We start from the raw sequence: 13,605 nt of genomic DNA on the forward strand, positions 1-13,605 counted from the left end.
AAAAGCTTGACCAAAGAGATTTCAAAGCGAGTTCGGAAAGTGGAGAGGTGTAGGGTGGGAATTTCAGAGCTAATGTTCTCGGCAACCGAAGATGTTGCCACCAATAGCATAACAATTAAAATTGTGAATGCACAAGAAGATCCCATTTGCCATTTTTCATTTGAAATAGTCGGGGTGTGTGCTGTACTGGAATACCCCTGCCCCCGGGGTATTCCTGCTGCCCTGGTACACCACCCCAGCCGTCTGAATTTCCTGAGCTGCAATCGGCGTGGCCGAAGATGGTTAGGCCTCAAACCAGTAAACTGCATTGGGTTGTCTGTTTGGCACTCTGCAATTCACTGGACTCATGTGAATGAAATTGGGGCCTCAAAATCATGGCCATCTTTTCACTTAGGGCAAGAAGCCTGCGCTCTGTCAATCAATCACCCAAACATCAAAGTGAATCCCACTGTGTAGAGTTGAACTTTTCACTTCACAATATTTCATTAGCCACAAAGGTAATAAGGTTTTCATTTGTCCATGAACACTAGCCAAATTGTAAGCTTCATAACATTGGCTAAACAGACCATTAGAGCTCCCAGGACCAGTACTAACATTTCCCTGCAAAATTAACAAGACATTATTCGATATTTTCATTACCCATAGATGTCCAGCACACCAATGAATGTGTGCTTCTTGCCAGAAAACTGCAAAGTCAGGTTAATGTTATCCACAATGCAGCTGAACAGATGAGCATAAATGTGTTTTGCCAAAGCGTCTCTGGCATTGATAGCTTGGAACTTGGTCATGGGTTTGATCACAGTGTCTGAGGTAGTTGCAATCTTTCTGTGGCACAGCCCATGAGCCATCTCCTCCGGTTTTATCTCCAGGAGTCGGGAAAATATTTTCAGGTGATTGTCATCGTGCTGTTTGAAGGAAACAATAGCAGCAATAAAGATTGTGACCGGTTAATTCTTCAAATGACATACCCAGCTCTTGTGTGTGAGCTCTTTTTCCTTAACAATTAATTATAGCATTATTGTGCAAAGGTTCCGTGCTGATGGCCACTTAATGGCCGATCATGAAAGGCTCCTTAAGCAGCACCTTCAAAACCCACGACCATTACCATCTAGAAGGACAGGTCAGGAGATACCTGGGGACACCACCTCCTGGAGGTTCCCCTACAAGTCGCTCACCAGCCTGACTTGGAAATATATCGCCGTTCCTTCACTGTCGCTGGGTCAAAATCCTGGAACTCCCTCCCTAACAGCACTGTGGGTGTGCCTACACCACATGGACTGCAGCGGTTCAAGAAGCCAGCTCACCACCGCCTTTTCTAGGGCAATTAGAGATGGGGCAACGAAGCCAGCGAAGCCCACATCCCATCAAAAATAATTCAAAAAATAGTTACTGGAACAGTCAATGTAGCAAAAGAGGTAGCCACTTGGTCCATCATGCCTCACTGATCCAGACTTTTCCTTTACCCTGCAATTGTTCTCCTGATCCTGTGTATAAAGTTACCACTGAATCTGCTCCCACCACACTTTCAGGCAGCAGATTTCAGAATTGTTTCGTTTTTAAAGATTTCATTGTCACCTAGAGTTTTTGCTGATTATCTTAGATCCTTAGATCCATGCCCTCAGGCAACGCTCCTGCCAGTGGCATCTTTTTCTCTCGATATACGCTTTCATTAATTTTGAACACCAGTATTAAGTCTCCCCTTAACCATCTTTACTCAATGAGGAAAAATCCCAGCTTCTCCAGTTAGTCTCTCCACATAAATCAATTCCCTCACCAAGACCACCATTTTGCTAAGTCTCTGCTGCACCTTCTCCTCTTTCACCTTCTCAATTGGCTGTTTGTTAATATATTCTCTGGTAAAACCTTCTTCTCCGGGTCAGAAACAGAATGGCACAGACTTTCTGAGCAGCGGCAATGTTCGCTGGGTTGAGGCTTTACTCTTCGCTTCTCCCGACTCAGCACTGCTGATCGTTTCTACTGGGGTCTGCCAATCCCGGCTTCCACAACGCACCATCCCTTGGGAACCTCCATTGAGGCAAAGTTGAGTTGGGGACGACAGAACATCCCGCCTTTTCTGACACGGGCTGCCATAGGTCCAGTTTGAATGTCAGTGAATGGATGCTGAGTAAATGGGCGAGTGAGTGAGGTGGGTAGGTGAGTGTGATGGGTGAGTGGGTCGGGGGGTATTGGATAGCTGGGAAGGACGGCACGGTGGTGCAGTGGTTAACACTGCTGCCGACGGCGCTGAGGCACCGGGTTCGATCCCGGTCCTAGGTCACTGTCCGTGTGGAGTTTGCACATTCTCCCCGTGTCTCGTAGTTTCACTCCCACAACCTAAAGATGTGCTGGTTAGGTGGATTGGCCACGCTAAATTGTCCCTTAATTTATTTTTTAAAATGTGGGTTGCTGGGTAGCGGGGGGGTGCATGGGTGGTTGGGTTGGTTAGGGGGGTGGTTGGGTTGGTTAGGGAGGTAGTTGAGTCAGGTTGGAGGGCAGCCAGGTCAGGGGGGTAGTCAAGTCAGGTCAGTTATCAGGTCAGATGGGGGTTGATCAGGTGTTAGGAGCAGTAGTTGGAAATTTGGGAGGTGCCAGGAAGGGGTTGGGGGATGGGTGCAGAGTGGTGAGTGGGTGGGTCAGTTATGAAGTTACCCAGATGTTAGACTAGATTTTAATCTAACATTCCCTGGATAACTATTCAGCTAAGCACTGCGGAACTGTCCAAAGTCTCTGACTCTAATTCAAGGCTTTTGCCGAGGTTCCTGGAGTGCAGGGGAGTTGCCCGTTGGAAGTTGAAACTTTCCGGGCAATTCTCACAAAAGTTCAAGCATCAGGCCTTCCATCAGGTCCCAACGTGCGCTTTCAATCAGTCATCCGATCTCCAACAATCAGAGGCAGTACGTTTTGGTCCATTGAATACCACCAAACACGGAGTTAAAGGGTGTTCATTAAAAAAATCTTAGCCTACAATGTTTATTCCTTTCAAAACAGGAGCTTCTGATATGAATGAATACACTGAAAATAAAAATAAGGATGGGCCATCAACGTAGTGATTGCTCCAAATCACAGTCTCACATTGTGGGCGCTATTCTCCGCCCCCCCCCCCCCCCCCCCCCCCGCTCCCCCCGCCCCCCCACGCCGATTGGGAGAATCGCCGGGGCGGCGCGCGACTCATGCCACGCCGCCCCGACCCCCGCACGTGATTCTCCCGCCACCCGGAAACCAGCGGCACGCGATTCGCACTGGGCCACTCGGAGAACCGGCGAGCGGCGATTCTCCGGCCCGGATGGGCCGAGCGGCCGCTACGACACGAAAGGCTCCTGCCAGCACCGTCCACCCCTGGTCGCTGCCGGTGGGAACTCTGCAGGAACGCTGGGGGGGCGGGGGTGGGGGGGGGGGGGGGGTCTCCTTCACCGGGGTGGCCTCCGATGGGGTCTGGCCCGCGATCGGGGCCCACCGATCGGCGGGCCGGCATCTCCCCCCCCGGGCCTACCTCCTTCCACGTGTGGCCCCAGAACACCGGCTCCATGTTGGCGAGGGGCTGGCGTGCGTAAGACGTTCCCCACGTATGCACAGGATGGCGCAGCCCAACTGTGCATGCGGAGGATTGGGCTGCCCCAACTGCGCATGCGCGGGGGCGTAAGGACGCTGAAGCGGCGTGAACCACTCCAGCGCCGTGTTGGCCCCCTGTGGGGGCCAGAATAGGTCGTGTCCGGGCCCTGTTTGCGCCGCCGTGAAACGCGACAGCGTTCACAACAGCGCGAACACGGCCTCAATATCGGAGAATCGCCCCCTGTATCTTTACTACACGGTCATTAAACTGCAGTGTACAACATACTGAAGACTGAGAGCAGCAACTTACTTTGACTGAAGATTTCTCATCACCTACAGCTCTTATTTCGACGTTTCCTAAATGCAGAACCCCTGCCAGCACTGTGAAGATATCCATCTGAAAATCTTCGTTCAAGCCTGCAACACAGGTTCAATTTTTAGGTGAATACACTTGGGTCAGATTAGAGGGTGACAATTATTGAAAGCTGACGTGACCCAAGATTAGCCGGGTCATGAAAGTTGCAGAAAATCCTCCGCCTCATGCCGCGGTAGCGGAGTTAGCGATGAGACGGAGAATCCAGCACCCTGAAGAAAAACAGGACCCCGCTGACGGCGGAATTGAGGTTCGCGGCCCTGCTTTGTTGCAGCAGTGAGTACAAAGGAGCAGTAAAAGCTTCTTGAAACATGCCATCATCTGCAGCAGGTAGCATTTCATTTAATAACAATGGCAATCTACCAGAATCAAAAAAAGTATGAAAAATACTGTTTAAACAACGCATTACAATTTAATTTTTTTTCCAATTAAGGGACAATTTAGCGTAGCCAATCTACCTAACCTGCACATCTTTGGGTTGTGGGGGTGAGAGCCATGCAGACACGGGGAGAATGTGCAAACTCCACATGGACAGTGACCCGGGACCGGGATCGAACCCGGGTCCTTGGTGCCGTGAGGCAATACCTCCCATTACAATTTGTGCATCACAGCACCAAATTAAATTCAGATTTAGTGGAGAATCCCCCTATTGCAAATGTGATGCCAACCAATCATTTTAAACAATATTAGTTTGGGATCTTGTCCAATTTCAAATATATCAGCAACAATTGCCTAGTTTAAAAAACAGTTCTACGATTATGGCACTGTAAATAGGTTTTAAGTCTTGATTTTGAATACCAATGGAGAACTTTGTGAATGAGAGTTGAGGTTGGGTAGCAAAGTGCTCGGCCTCCATGCTGAGAGGAGACTTTAACTCCCAGCCCCATCGGTGTAGACCCTGCCAGCACACCCGCCCAATCCTGGAGGGATGTTGTAACTAGTTGCTAGGCATGTGCGAGGAATCAGGAAACAGCAGGACTGTATGGGGGACCTGGAGATAAATACCTAGAGGGGAAGGGAGTTGGGAGGGCCTGTAGTCTCAGGAATGGGAGGAAGCATTGCTGCCCCATGAGGGAACTATTAAAAAAAAACAATTTGCTTTTATTTAGTCTCTTCTGGTTCATATCCATCTTGCCGCTAAGTTGGCCTGGCAGGAAACCCCCCTAGGACTCCCCGCCCCAGTTAAAATATTTGTCATCCAGTAGGCGTCTCGCAACCACATAGTTAGGGATTGTTGCACGGACCAATTTACCAGCTTTCCCACCTGGTTTCCCCTGGGCGGGCAGGGTTAAAATTGTCTCATTAAGTTTCTGCACCGTCAGAAATACGACACAGAAAAATGTGAAATACATTTTACTCATTCATCCATGAGCCATTCATAAATGTCTCCACTATTCCCATCTCTCCTCTGGGCCGTTGTTGCACAATCCTAGCAGTGTTTTGGCAGCTCACTCAAGTGGCTGTTCCTCTTTTCACAGAGAGCTTGACAGGTTAGTTAGCACTGAGGGGAGGGTGGAGGTGCACATTATTGCCAATTTGATGTCCAGGCCTCACTCGCTATCTAGATAAATACGTTCTTGCAGGATAAGTGAACAGGAGCAGGAATCAGAGCTGATTTCCACCTTGGTAGCTCCAAGGTGCTGACACAAATTGTCAGGTCCTAACCAACGGTCTAGCTGAGATAACGTCACCCAGCACGGAATCCTTGTCGAGTTTGGAACAGTTACAAACAAGGCCATCTGGGAAGCTGTGCCCACCGTCGTCATCACTCACCCAGCAGCAAAAGTGTTTTTTGTGTTTCAGTAAAATCGGCTCGGTCATCAACACCATCAATGACAGAATTTCCACCGAAATTCACATAATTAAAGTTTTCTGCAGCATCTGTAAATAATTTAAAACATAGAATCATGACATGTTTGTGACAACCGCCGAGTTCAAAAAAAGGTCTTTATTTCACAGAAATTGGCCTGGTTAAAAAACGTATAACACAGACTCCTCATTAGCAGAGTACACAGAATAATAACGTTCCTATGAATCAAATTTTTCAAGACAGAAAGTTATTAATACGCCTACCTAATTTCAGATGCTTGAACTCAGGTCGATCAGCAGAAGCACAAAGTTGGTAGAATATATGGTAATTTCTCTCATTTTCAGCCTAGATTCATTAAATAGAATCTAATTAAAATAGGGCTAAGTACAATCAGTGCACTGATTTGAACTGACATTGGATATCATAAGACCACATTTCACAATGATTCTAAAATAAGGGGCGGGATTTACGCCGGAAGTCCGGCGCACCAGTGCTTCCGCGATTCTCCGCGGTCGACGTGCGCCGGTCGGGGGCCGTTGGAGCAGGCCCCCGCAGCGATTCTCCATGGTCGACCGGCCAAACTCCCGCCGGTGTGGTTTACATTTGGTACCACGCGGCGGGAGCTGGGACCCGCGGTCGCGGTGGAGGTCCTGGTGGGGGGCGGGGGGTATCTGATTCCGGGGGGGGGCCTCAGCAGTGGGATTGGCGGGCCATCACGATTTGCGCGGGCCCACCTGTCTGCTGCGCCCGTGCCGAGGTGGGCCGCCACGCGCATGCGTGGACCCGCTTGCGGCCGCCATGCGCATGAGAGGCTGCGCGGCCTGGCTAGCAGGGCCTCGCTGGCAGCCAGAGCTGTGGGACGCACGCCGGGGCTCTGCTAGCCCCCTAGAAAACGGAGAATCACCCCGGATCTTCAAGAAAAAAGTCCGGAGTGATTCTCGCCCGTTTTCCAGCGGGCGTGGGGACTTAGTCCCCCGAAGGGAGAATCCCACCCATGATCTTTGAGCAGAAGTAGGATACAGAAGTCCAACAAGCGATTGTGCGCAACATTAAAGTACAAAGATGTGGACGAAATTAGGTTACCTGGTTGGAGCTCCTTTCAATATTCTATTTCACTCAGTGTGCTGGGTTCAACTAGTTATAAGTAGATATTATATATATATATATGTTAGAAAAAATGAATTACAGGTAAAGCTATATCTATTGCGAGATTGAAATTTCATCACCAACAGCTGATAACCACAAAACCTTATCAACCAATCATGATATGCAAGGTTCACTTGCAAACAAAAGGGATATGTTCAAGTCTTGCATTTAAAAAAAATTATCTGGGAGCTTGAGGAGCGTATATTACCCCATTACTTTCTCCATGGCAATGCCTCAGCCAATCAGAGTCGAATTGCCAACCATTCAGCAACCTTTTCTCCTGTTGTCTAAATTGTTGTGATTGTTTGAAATTTGGCATTCTTGCATTTGTCCTGATGAGTACAAGACAAAAAGCTTTGGCAGCATGTCTCTCTTTTCAGTAATATTCAACCTCACTTTTGAATGCAACCATCTTTTTGTTTGAGAATGTATCCAATTGATCTCCTGAGTGACTAGAATCTGCCTCAAAGTCCTTGACTAAGGCACAGCGATGGGTGGGCGTTGAAATAATGGCTTGGATATTGGGGTCAATGGTGGAGCAAGGGCTACTGACCGAGAAGAATGCTCTCCACAAAGATCTACTAGTGATTTCTGGGCCTGGTTTTTCCCTTTTGCTGGGGGAGGGGGACACGGGGGCATTTTAAAGCGGGCACCAAGTCAAGGGGATCTCTTGGAGTGCACCAGCAGTGATGTCAGCAGGACGGTAAGCAGCCAATCACATTCAAGTGTTCCATGTAGCAACCCATGAAGTTAAAAGATCCTAATAGCTTACAGTTTCAATTTAGATTGAGAAATGATTCTCATTGGATTAAAACAGAAGCTAAAATAAAGATAAACATTTTCAAAAACACATCTTTAAAAAAATATGTAGAATTGTTTTTACCATAATGGAATGATTTGGTGTTTAGAGGTAACTACCTTTAGTGCACTGTTTAAAAGCCCAGTTACAGTTAATTCAACAAAAGGCAACTTTTAAAAGAATTTTTAAATGTAACTAACATCACACGAGTGGAGGTTCACATCAATTCAACTGATTTCCACTGATTGCTGTCGGATTCGGGGTGTGTGGCAAATGGGTGGGATGCTAAACGGCGCACCTTAGAAGAACCATAGGGTTCCTACAATGCAGAAGGGGGCCATTCGGCCCATTGAGTCTGCACTGACCCTCTGCAAGAGCACCCTACCCAAGCACCCCCCCCCCCCGCCAATTCCATAATCCCACCTAACCTGCCCATCTTTTGAACACTAAGGGGTAATTTATCATGGCCTGTACATCATTGGACTGTGGGAGGAAACCAGACCATCCAGAGGAAGCCCACGCAGGCACGGAGAGAAAATGCAAACTCCACACTGGCAGTCACCCAAGGCCGGATTTGAACCCGGGTCCCTGGCGCTGTGAGGGAGCAGTGCTGACCACAGTTCCACTGTGAGTGAAATCACCAACTGCGACTTCTGGATTTCTGTGTTGTTCATTGCATGTGTGGGTGCTGGAAGTGAGTCAGTTTCAGTGCAATGATGGTCACAAATGCTGACAGTTTCGCAGTCGTTACCACCACAAAATCTGGGCCAGTGATAATCCAATAACAGCAAGGTAAAGTCCATGAATCCTTAGAGGAAGTGCAAGTGACTGCCTGTTTAACAATACAGTAATTCTGAACTATTCTGTGGAATAAATACTCACGAGTGACTCATGAGGTTTAGAATAAACAATTGTTGAACCATTGAATAAAAAATAATTTATGACAAACATGATTGCACTTAACTGAATGTAACAGAGAAGGTTATGTACACGGATATATTTTAGAACCACAATATTTTCCACTGTTAACAGGATCCAAGATAGTTGGTGAAGCAGAAACCAAGGGCATGATCCAATGGCCACCTGTGCCTGAAAGGCAGCTCGCTATAGCGCAGCGTGGCTGATAAAAGACAGGGGACCCCCAACGCGATCTACCCGGCTTGGAATGCCCTCGCAAGATCCAACACAATCTCCTGAGACATTGCGATGTAAATCCCGCCCATTGTGGGCTCCCAGGGGATCGGAGGCCCCCAGCTGCATGCTCTTTGGGCAGGGTTGTGCCCTGGCACTGCCAAGGTGCCCAGGTGGCATTGGCAGCTGACATGGGCACTGCCAGGGTGGCACTGCTAAGGTACCAAGCTGGACTTTTTTTGCATGCACGCGATCAGGCAGGGGGCCTCCCACAGTGCATTCGCTCTGGAGGAAGGGGGGGGACCGAGGATTGCTTCGGGGCCTCGGAGATTGGGACCCCATTTTCAAATGGCATCCAGATCTCTCATTACATTGAGGAGTTCCGGCGAGAGGAGCTCCCCATTGTACGAAACGGGACTATGCGTGACCTCAGCTGTGCATTCCCCGGTGAAGCCCCTTATACAACATGAGTCACGTTGAATAGCCATGTGTTTCTCGGCACTGCGAGCACTGGGAACCGTGTGGCTAAACGCACTCTCTATGGAACTTTGTTTCCATTTCATAGAATCATAGAATTTATAGTGCAGCAGGAGGTCATTCGCTCATTGATGCTGCACCACCCCTTGAGCACCCTACTTAAGCCTCCACCCTATCCCAGTAACTCCACTTAACCTTTTGGACATTAAGGGGCAATTTAGCATGACCAATTCACCTAACCTGCACATCTTTGGAAGCCCTAGCCAGGAGAAGTCCACGCAGACATGGGGAGAAAGTGCAAACTCCACACTGACAGTCAGTGAAGCCGGAATTGAACCTGGGTCCCTGGCGCTGTGAGGCAGCAATGCAAACCACTGTGCCATCGTTGCTGAATCAAGCCTCAAGATACAGAACATCTCTGAGAGAGTTTAGTTCGGTCTCACAGCTCTCCCCTCCCTCAACCCAGTGTCCCAGCGATCCCCTATTTATACTCTTTATAATGAAACAACAATCACTAAGTTAAACAGAAAGGCGAGCGAGGGGTGACTGTAACAAAAATCAAAATGTCAAGGGAAACTTAATTAATCAAACTAAAATGTAATTGCCGGGGTTGATGATGCATCCCACTCCACACAGTATCCACCGGTCTCGGATGGCCTAATCGCTCTTCAGCAGCACCTGGCCATGAACATAGAGGTGCAGACAGTTGGGTCGGACAACTCCTCGACTGCCCGCTGCCTGGACTTGCTGATGGCACCTTGGCCCTTTATAAATTATCGACAAGTTCAAAGACAATGAAGACCCATAATCTGATTCTCTTAACCTTAACAATGCAATTGACATTAGCAAACCTTAACAAAGTAATTGATAATTGATAACACCCTCTGCCTAGTGTACTTATTACCTGAAACACCACCCTCGACTTTTCCAGCAGGTACGTTCTCATATTTGCACCAATGATTCGATATCGGTTATCAAAACTTATCTCAGTGTATTTACCAAAACGGCTGCTATTATCATTTCGCGTTGTCTTTGCATTTCCAATAGCCTGGAAACAAAAACACATTGCTACAGCTAACCTGAGGTAGAACATGCATTTGGTAACCCTGCAATCAAAGCACTTATAAAGATCGACTTGGGAACATTGAAGCTAAACGTTTTAAGAGAATTTGGATTTATGCAAACTTTAAAAAAATTTCATTGAAGAAATGTTTGTATCAAAATATTAACATTTACAAATTAATGAATGTCAATTTAACAATGTTCATTTAAGAGAACTCTCTGTTTGAAGTTGTTGTCAGTTCATTCAACTTGTGCAAAAATGCACCCTGCCCTGTAGAATGAAAAATTGCTCTGTTTAATTAAAAACATTTTAAGAGCGGAAAAACCCATTTGAATTAAAAGGAAACAACAGGTTTCTGTTTAAGGACAGTCAGCTATAATAACACATATGGAGGGATATTTATCCTTTCTAATATCTATTACCAATATCAACTCCAAGCTTAATTTTAGATAGTGGAATTTTAGTGAGGAACCTCCAGTAATATCATAATCTGTAGCCCAAGGTGTGTGACTATCGCTGTCCATCAGGTACATACTTTATAAAGACAATTGAAACTAACACAACAGCTCCTGACATCATAAAAACTTAGCTAAATCTTTTTAAAATGAGATTTAGCATAGAAAATAGAAGTAGTAGGCAATTTGGTCCTTCAAGCCTGCTCCACCATTCAACATCATCAGGATTGATCATCTATCTCGGCATCATATTCCTGCGCTCTCCCCAAACCTGTTGACACCTTCAGAGTCTGGAAATCTATCTATTTCCTTCTTAAATATATTCAGTGATTTGGCCTCCAAAACTTTCTCAGAGTATTCTATAGTTTCACCACCCTGTGGGTGAAGAAATCTCTCCTCATCTTATTCCAAAACGGTCTACTCCATATCCTGAGATTGTAAACCTTTGTTCTGGATCCTTCAGCCAGAGGAAAAAACATCCCTGTGTCTAGTCTGTCTCGCCCTGTCAGAATTTTATACATTTCAATTACATCCCCTCCCACTCTTCTAAATACTAGTGAACAAGTTGACCCGATCTCTCCTCATATGACAATCTTTGGTGAGTCTTTGCTGCACTGCCTCTGTGGCAAGTATATCTTTCCCTGGATAAGGAGACCAAAATGGCACACAATACTCCAGGTGTGGTCTCACCAAGGCCCTCACCAAGACAGCTGCAGTAAGACATCCTTGCTCCTGTACTCAAGTCCTCTTGTATTGAAGGCTAACGTATCATTTGCCTTCCTGACTGCTTGTTGTACCTGCATGCTTGCTTTCAGTGACTAGTGTATGAGAACACCTTTTCATTTCCCAACTTATTACCATTTAAATGATACTCTGCCATTCTGTTTCTCCATCTGAAGTAGATAACTTCACATTTATCCCCGTTATATTGCATCTGCCTCTATTTGCTCACTCACTCAACTTGTCTAAATCACTCTGAAGCCTCTTAACATCCTCCTCACCATTCACCTTCCCACCAGATTTTGTGTCATCACCAAACTTGGTTCTCTCATCCAAATCATTGATGTATATTGCGACATGTTAGTACATGTTATAAATGGCAATAGAGGAGGTGGTGGCATGGTGGTGATGTTACTGGACAATTGTCCATGGATGTGCAAGTTAGTTTATGGGGTGACGGGGATATAGAGTGCTCTTGCGAAGGGTCGATGCAGGCTTGATGGGCCGAATGACCTCCTTCTGCACTGTAGGGATGCTATGAGTCTTGGTAATCCAGGGAACCAGGCTAATGCTCAAGGGGACATGAGTTCAAATCCCACTAAGGCAGCCGGTGTAATTTAAAATCAATTCAGAAAAACCTGGAATTGAAAGCTAGTTTCAGATTGTTGTAAAAACACACCTTGTTCACTAATGTCCTTCAGGGAAAGAAATCTCCCGCCCTTACCTGTGACTCCAGACCCACGTGTAATTGATAATACGGAAAAATGTGTCATTTGAAACATGGAAGTCTGGCAATATCTGGTCTGAGAGAAACATGATAGGATACAGGGAAAGATCCCACAAAGGGTTAACAGCAGCTGCCAGGGAAGGATTGTAAAATGCAGATATCCTTGGTCAAGCAAACAAGGCAAACAGGATTTTGAATGAAGCCAAAGACAATGGCTCACACCTTCATTGAAAATAACTAACTTAGTAAGGATCTGGAAAAGAATGGATGAGTTCAGTTGAATTTTGTGATAATTCGAGGTGTGAAAATTTGCTAATACCAGGTAAATTAAAGAAAACTGGAAGCTCTCAGTCTACGAGAAACATAATATCAAAGCCAAAATCAAAGTCAAAATTGAGCTGAGGACACAATTGGAAAATAAAACTATAGAAATGACTGGAATTAAAAGTAACACCTATTGAAACCAAAGCATTTTGAACATCACAAAGGAAACAATGTAATCAGATCTATGAGATGACGTCATGTCAAAATGAATACGTCGTTGGATTAGACTGTTTGAGATCAAAGTTCCTTTTTACAATCAAAGAAAATAAGAGTTACTTTACAATAACATCAAAAAACGTAATTGTTCGAAAGCAAATATAAACCTCGAGACCAGGGCAGGAACTATCAGATTCAGATTCAGATCCAGAAGCAGAACTCAGGGAGAGAGAGAGAAGCAAAGAAGGAACAAGCAGCTAGACTCAGATTACAATCAGCTCGGCCATGGGAAATGGACAGGGCAGAGCAGCCGAGCTAAAATAGCTGATACATCTAAAGAAGACCAGACTTTAAAGAAGATTGATTGTCAAGTTGGGCCTGAAGGTCCCTTCAACCAACCAGAAGGACCCAGAAACAAGATCTTTTTACTTATCTGTAAAGACAGTGATTGCATCTTTTAAAATTTTTTAAAAATATATATAGTAATAAAATAACTTAAAAGTTTTAACCTGAATCAGTGGTTATTAGTCTACTTTACTTACTTATCAATGCGGGACCTAGGATCGATGCTACTAAGTGGTAAGTAGATGCAATCTTCAGTGAAGGTATGGGTGAGACCGGGGGATAACTCGAAAATATAGTTTGACCTGAATAGCACCCACTGAAGCTTGCATCGGAGTCGGGGAGTGAGAATCCCTGATCACCATTTAGAATGTCGGCCCTTTTTGGTATAGGGGGACTTCTAAGAATAGTGGTGAGTTTGCAAAAACACACGGTAATGTGGTTTTACTCTTAACTACCTTCGGAAGCAGCCTTTGAACCACTCTGCTCAAGGCAATTTGGAATGAATGTAGGAATTTCAGATATATTGTATT

General features: G+C 46.0%; 1 protein-coding gene across 4 annotated transcripts in view; it reads right to left on the reverse strand.

Annotated features, from left to right (window-relative positions):
• Positions 1-13,605, reverse strand: part of myo5c (myosin VC) — a 165,145-nt gene that overhangs the window by 98,631 nt on the left and 52,909 nt on the right. For all 4 annotated transcript variants that reach the window (XM_072470647.1, XM_072470646.1, XM_072470648.1 and 1 more), the window contains 5 exons: positions 10,190-10,333; positions 5,996-6,077; positions 5,696-5,803; positions 3,860-3,966; positions 640-905 (listed from right to left, as the gene is read on the reverse strand). In XM_072470647.1, the coding sequence (XP_072326748.1) occupies positions 640-905; positions 3,860-3,966; positions 5,696-5,803; positions 5,996-6,077; positions 10,190-10,333 (707 nt within the window). The remainder of the gene's footprint in view (positions 1-639; positions 906-3,859; positions 3,967-5,695; positions 5,804-5,995; positions 6,078-10,189; positions 10,334-13,605) is intronic.

Source organism: Scyliorhinus torazame, chromosome 12 (genome assembly GCF_047496885.1).
Source record: "Scyliorhinus torazame isolate Kashiwa2021f chromosome 12, sScyTor2.1, whole genome shotgun sequence".
Taxonomy (NCBI): domain Eukaryota; kingdom Metazoa; phylum Chordata; class Chondrichthyes; order Carcharhiniformes; family Scyliorhinidae; genus Scyliorhinus; species Scyliorhinus torazame.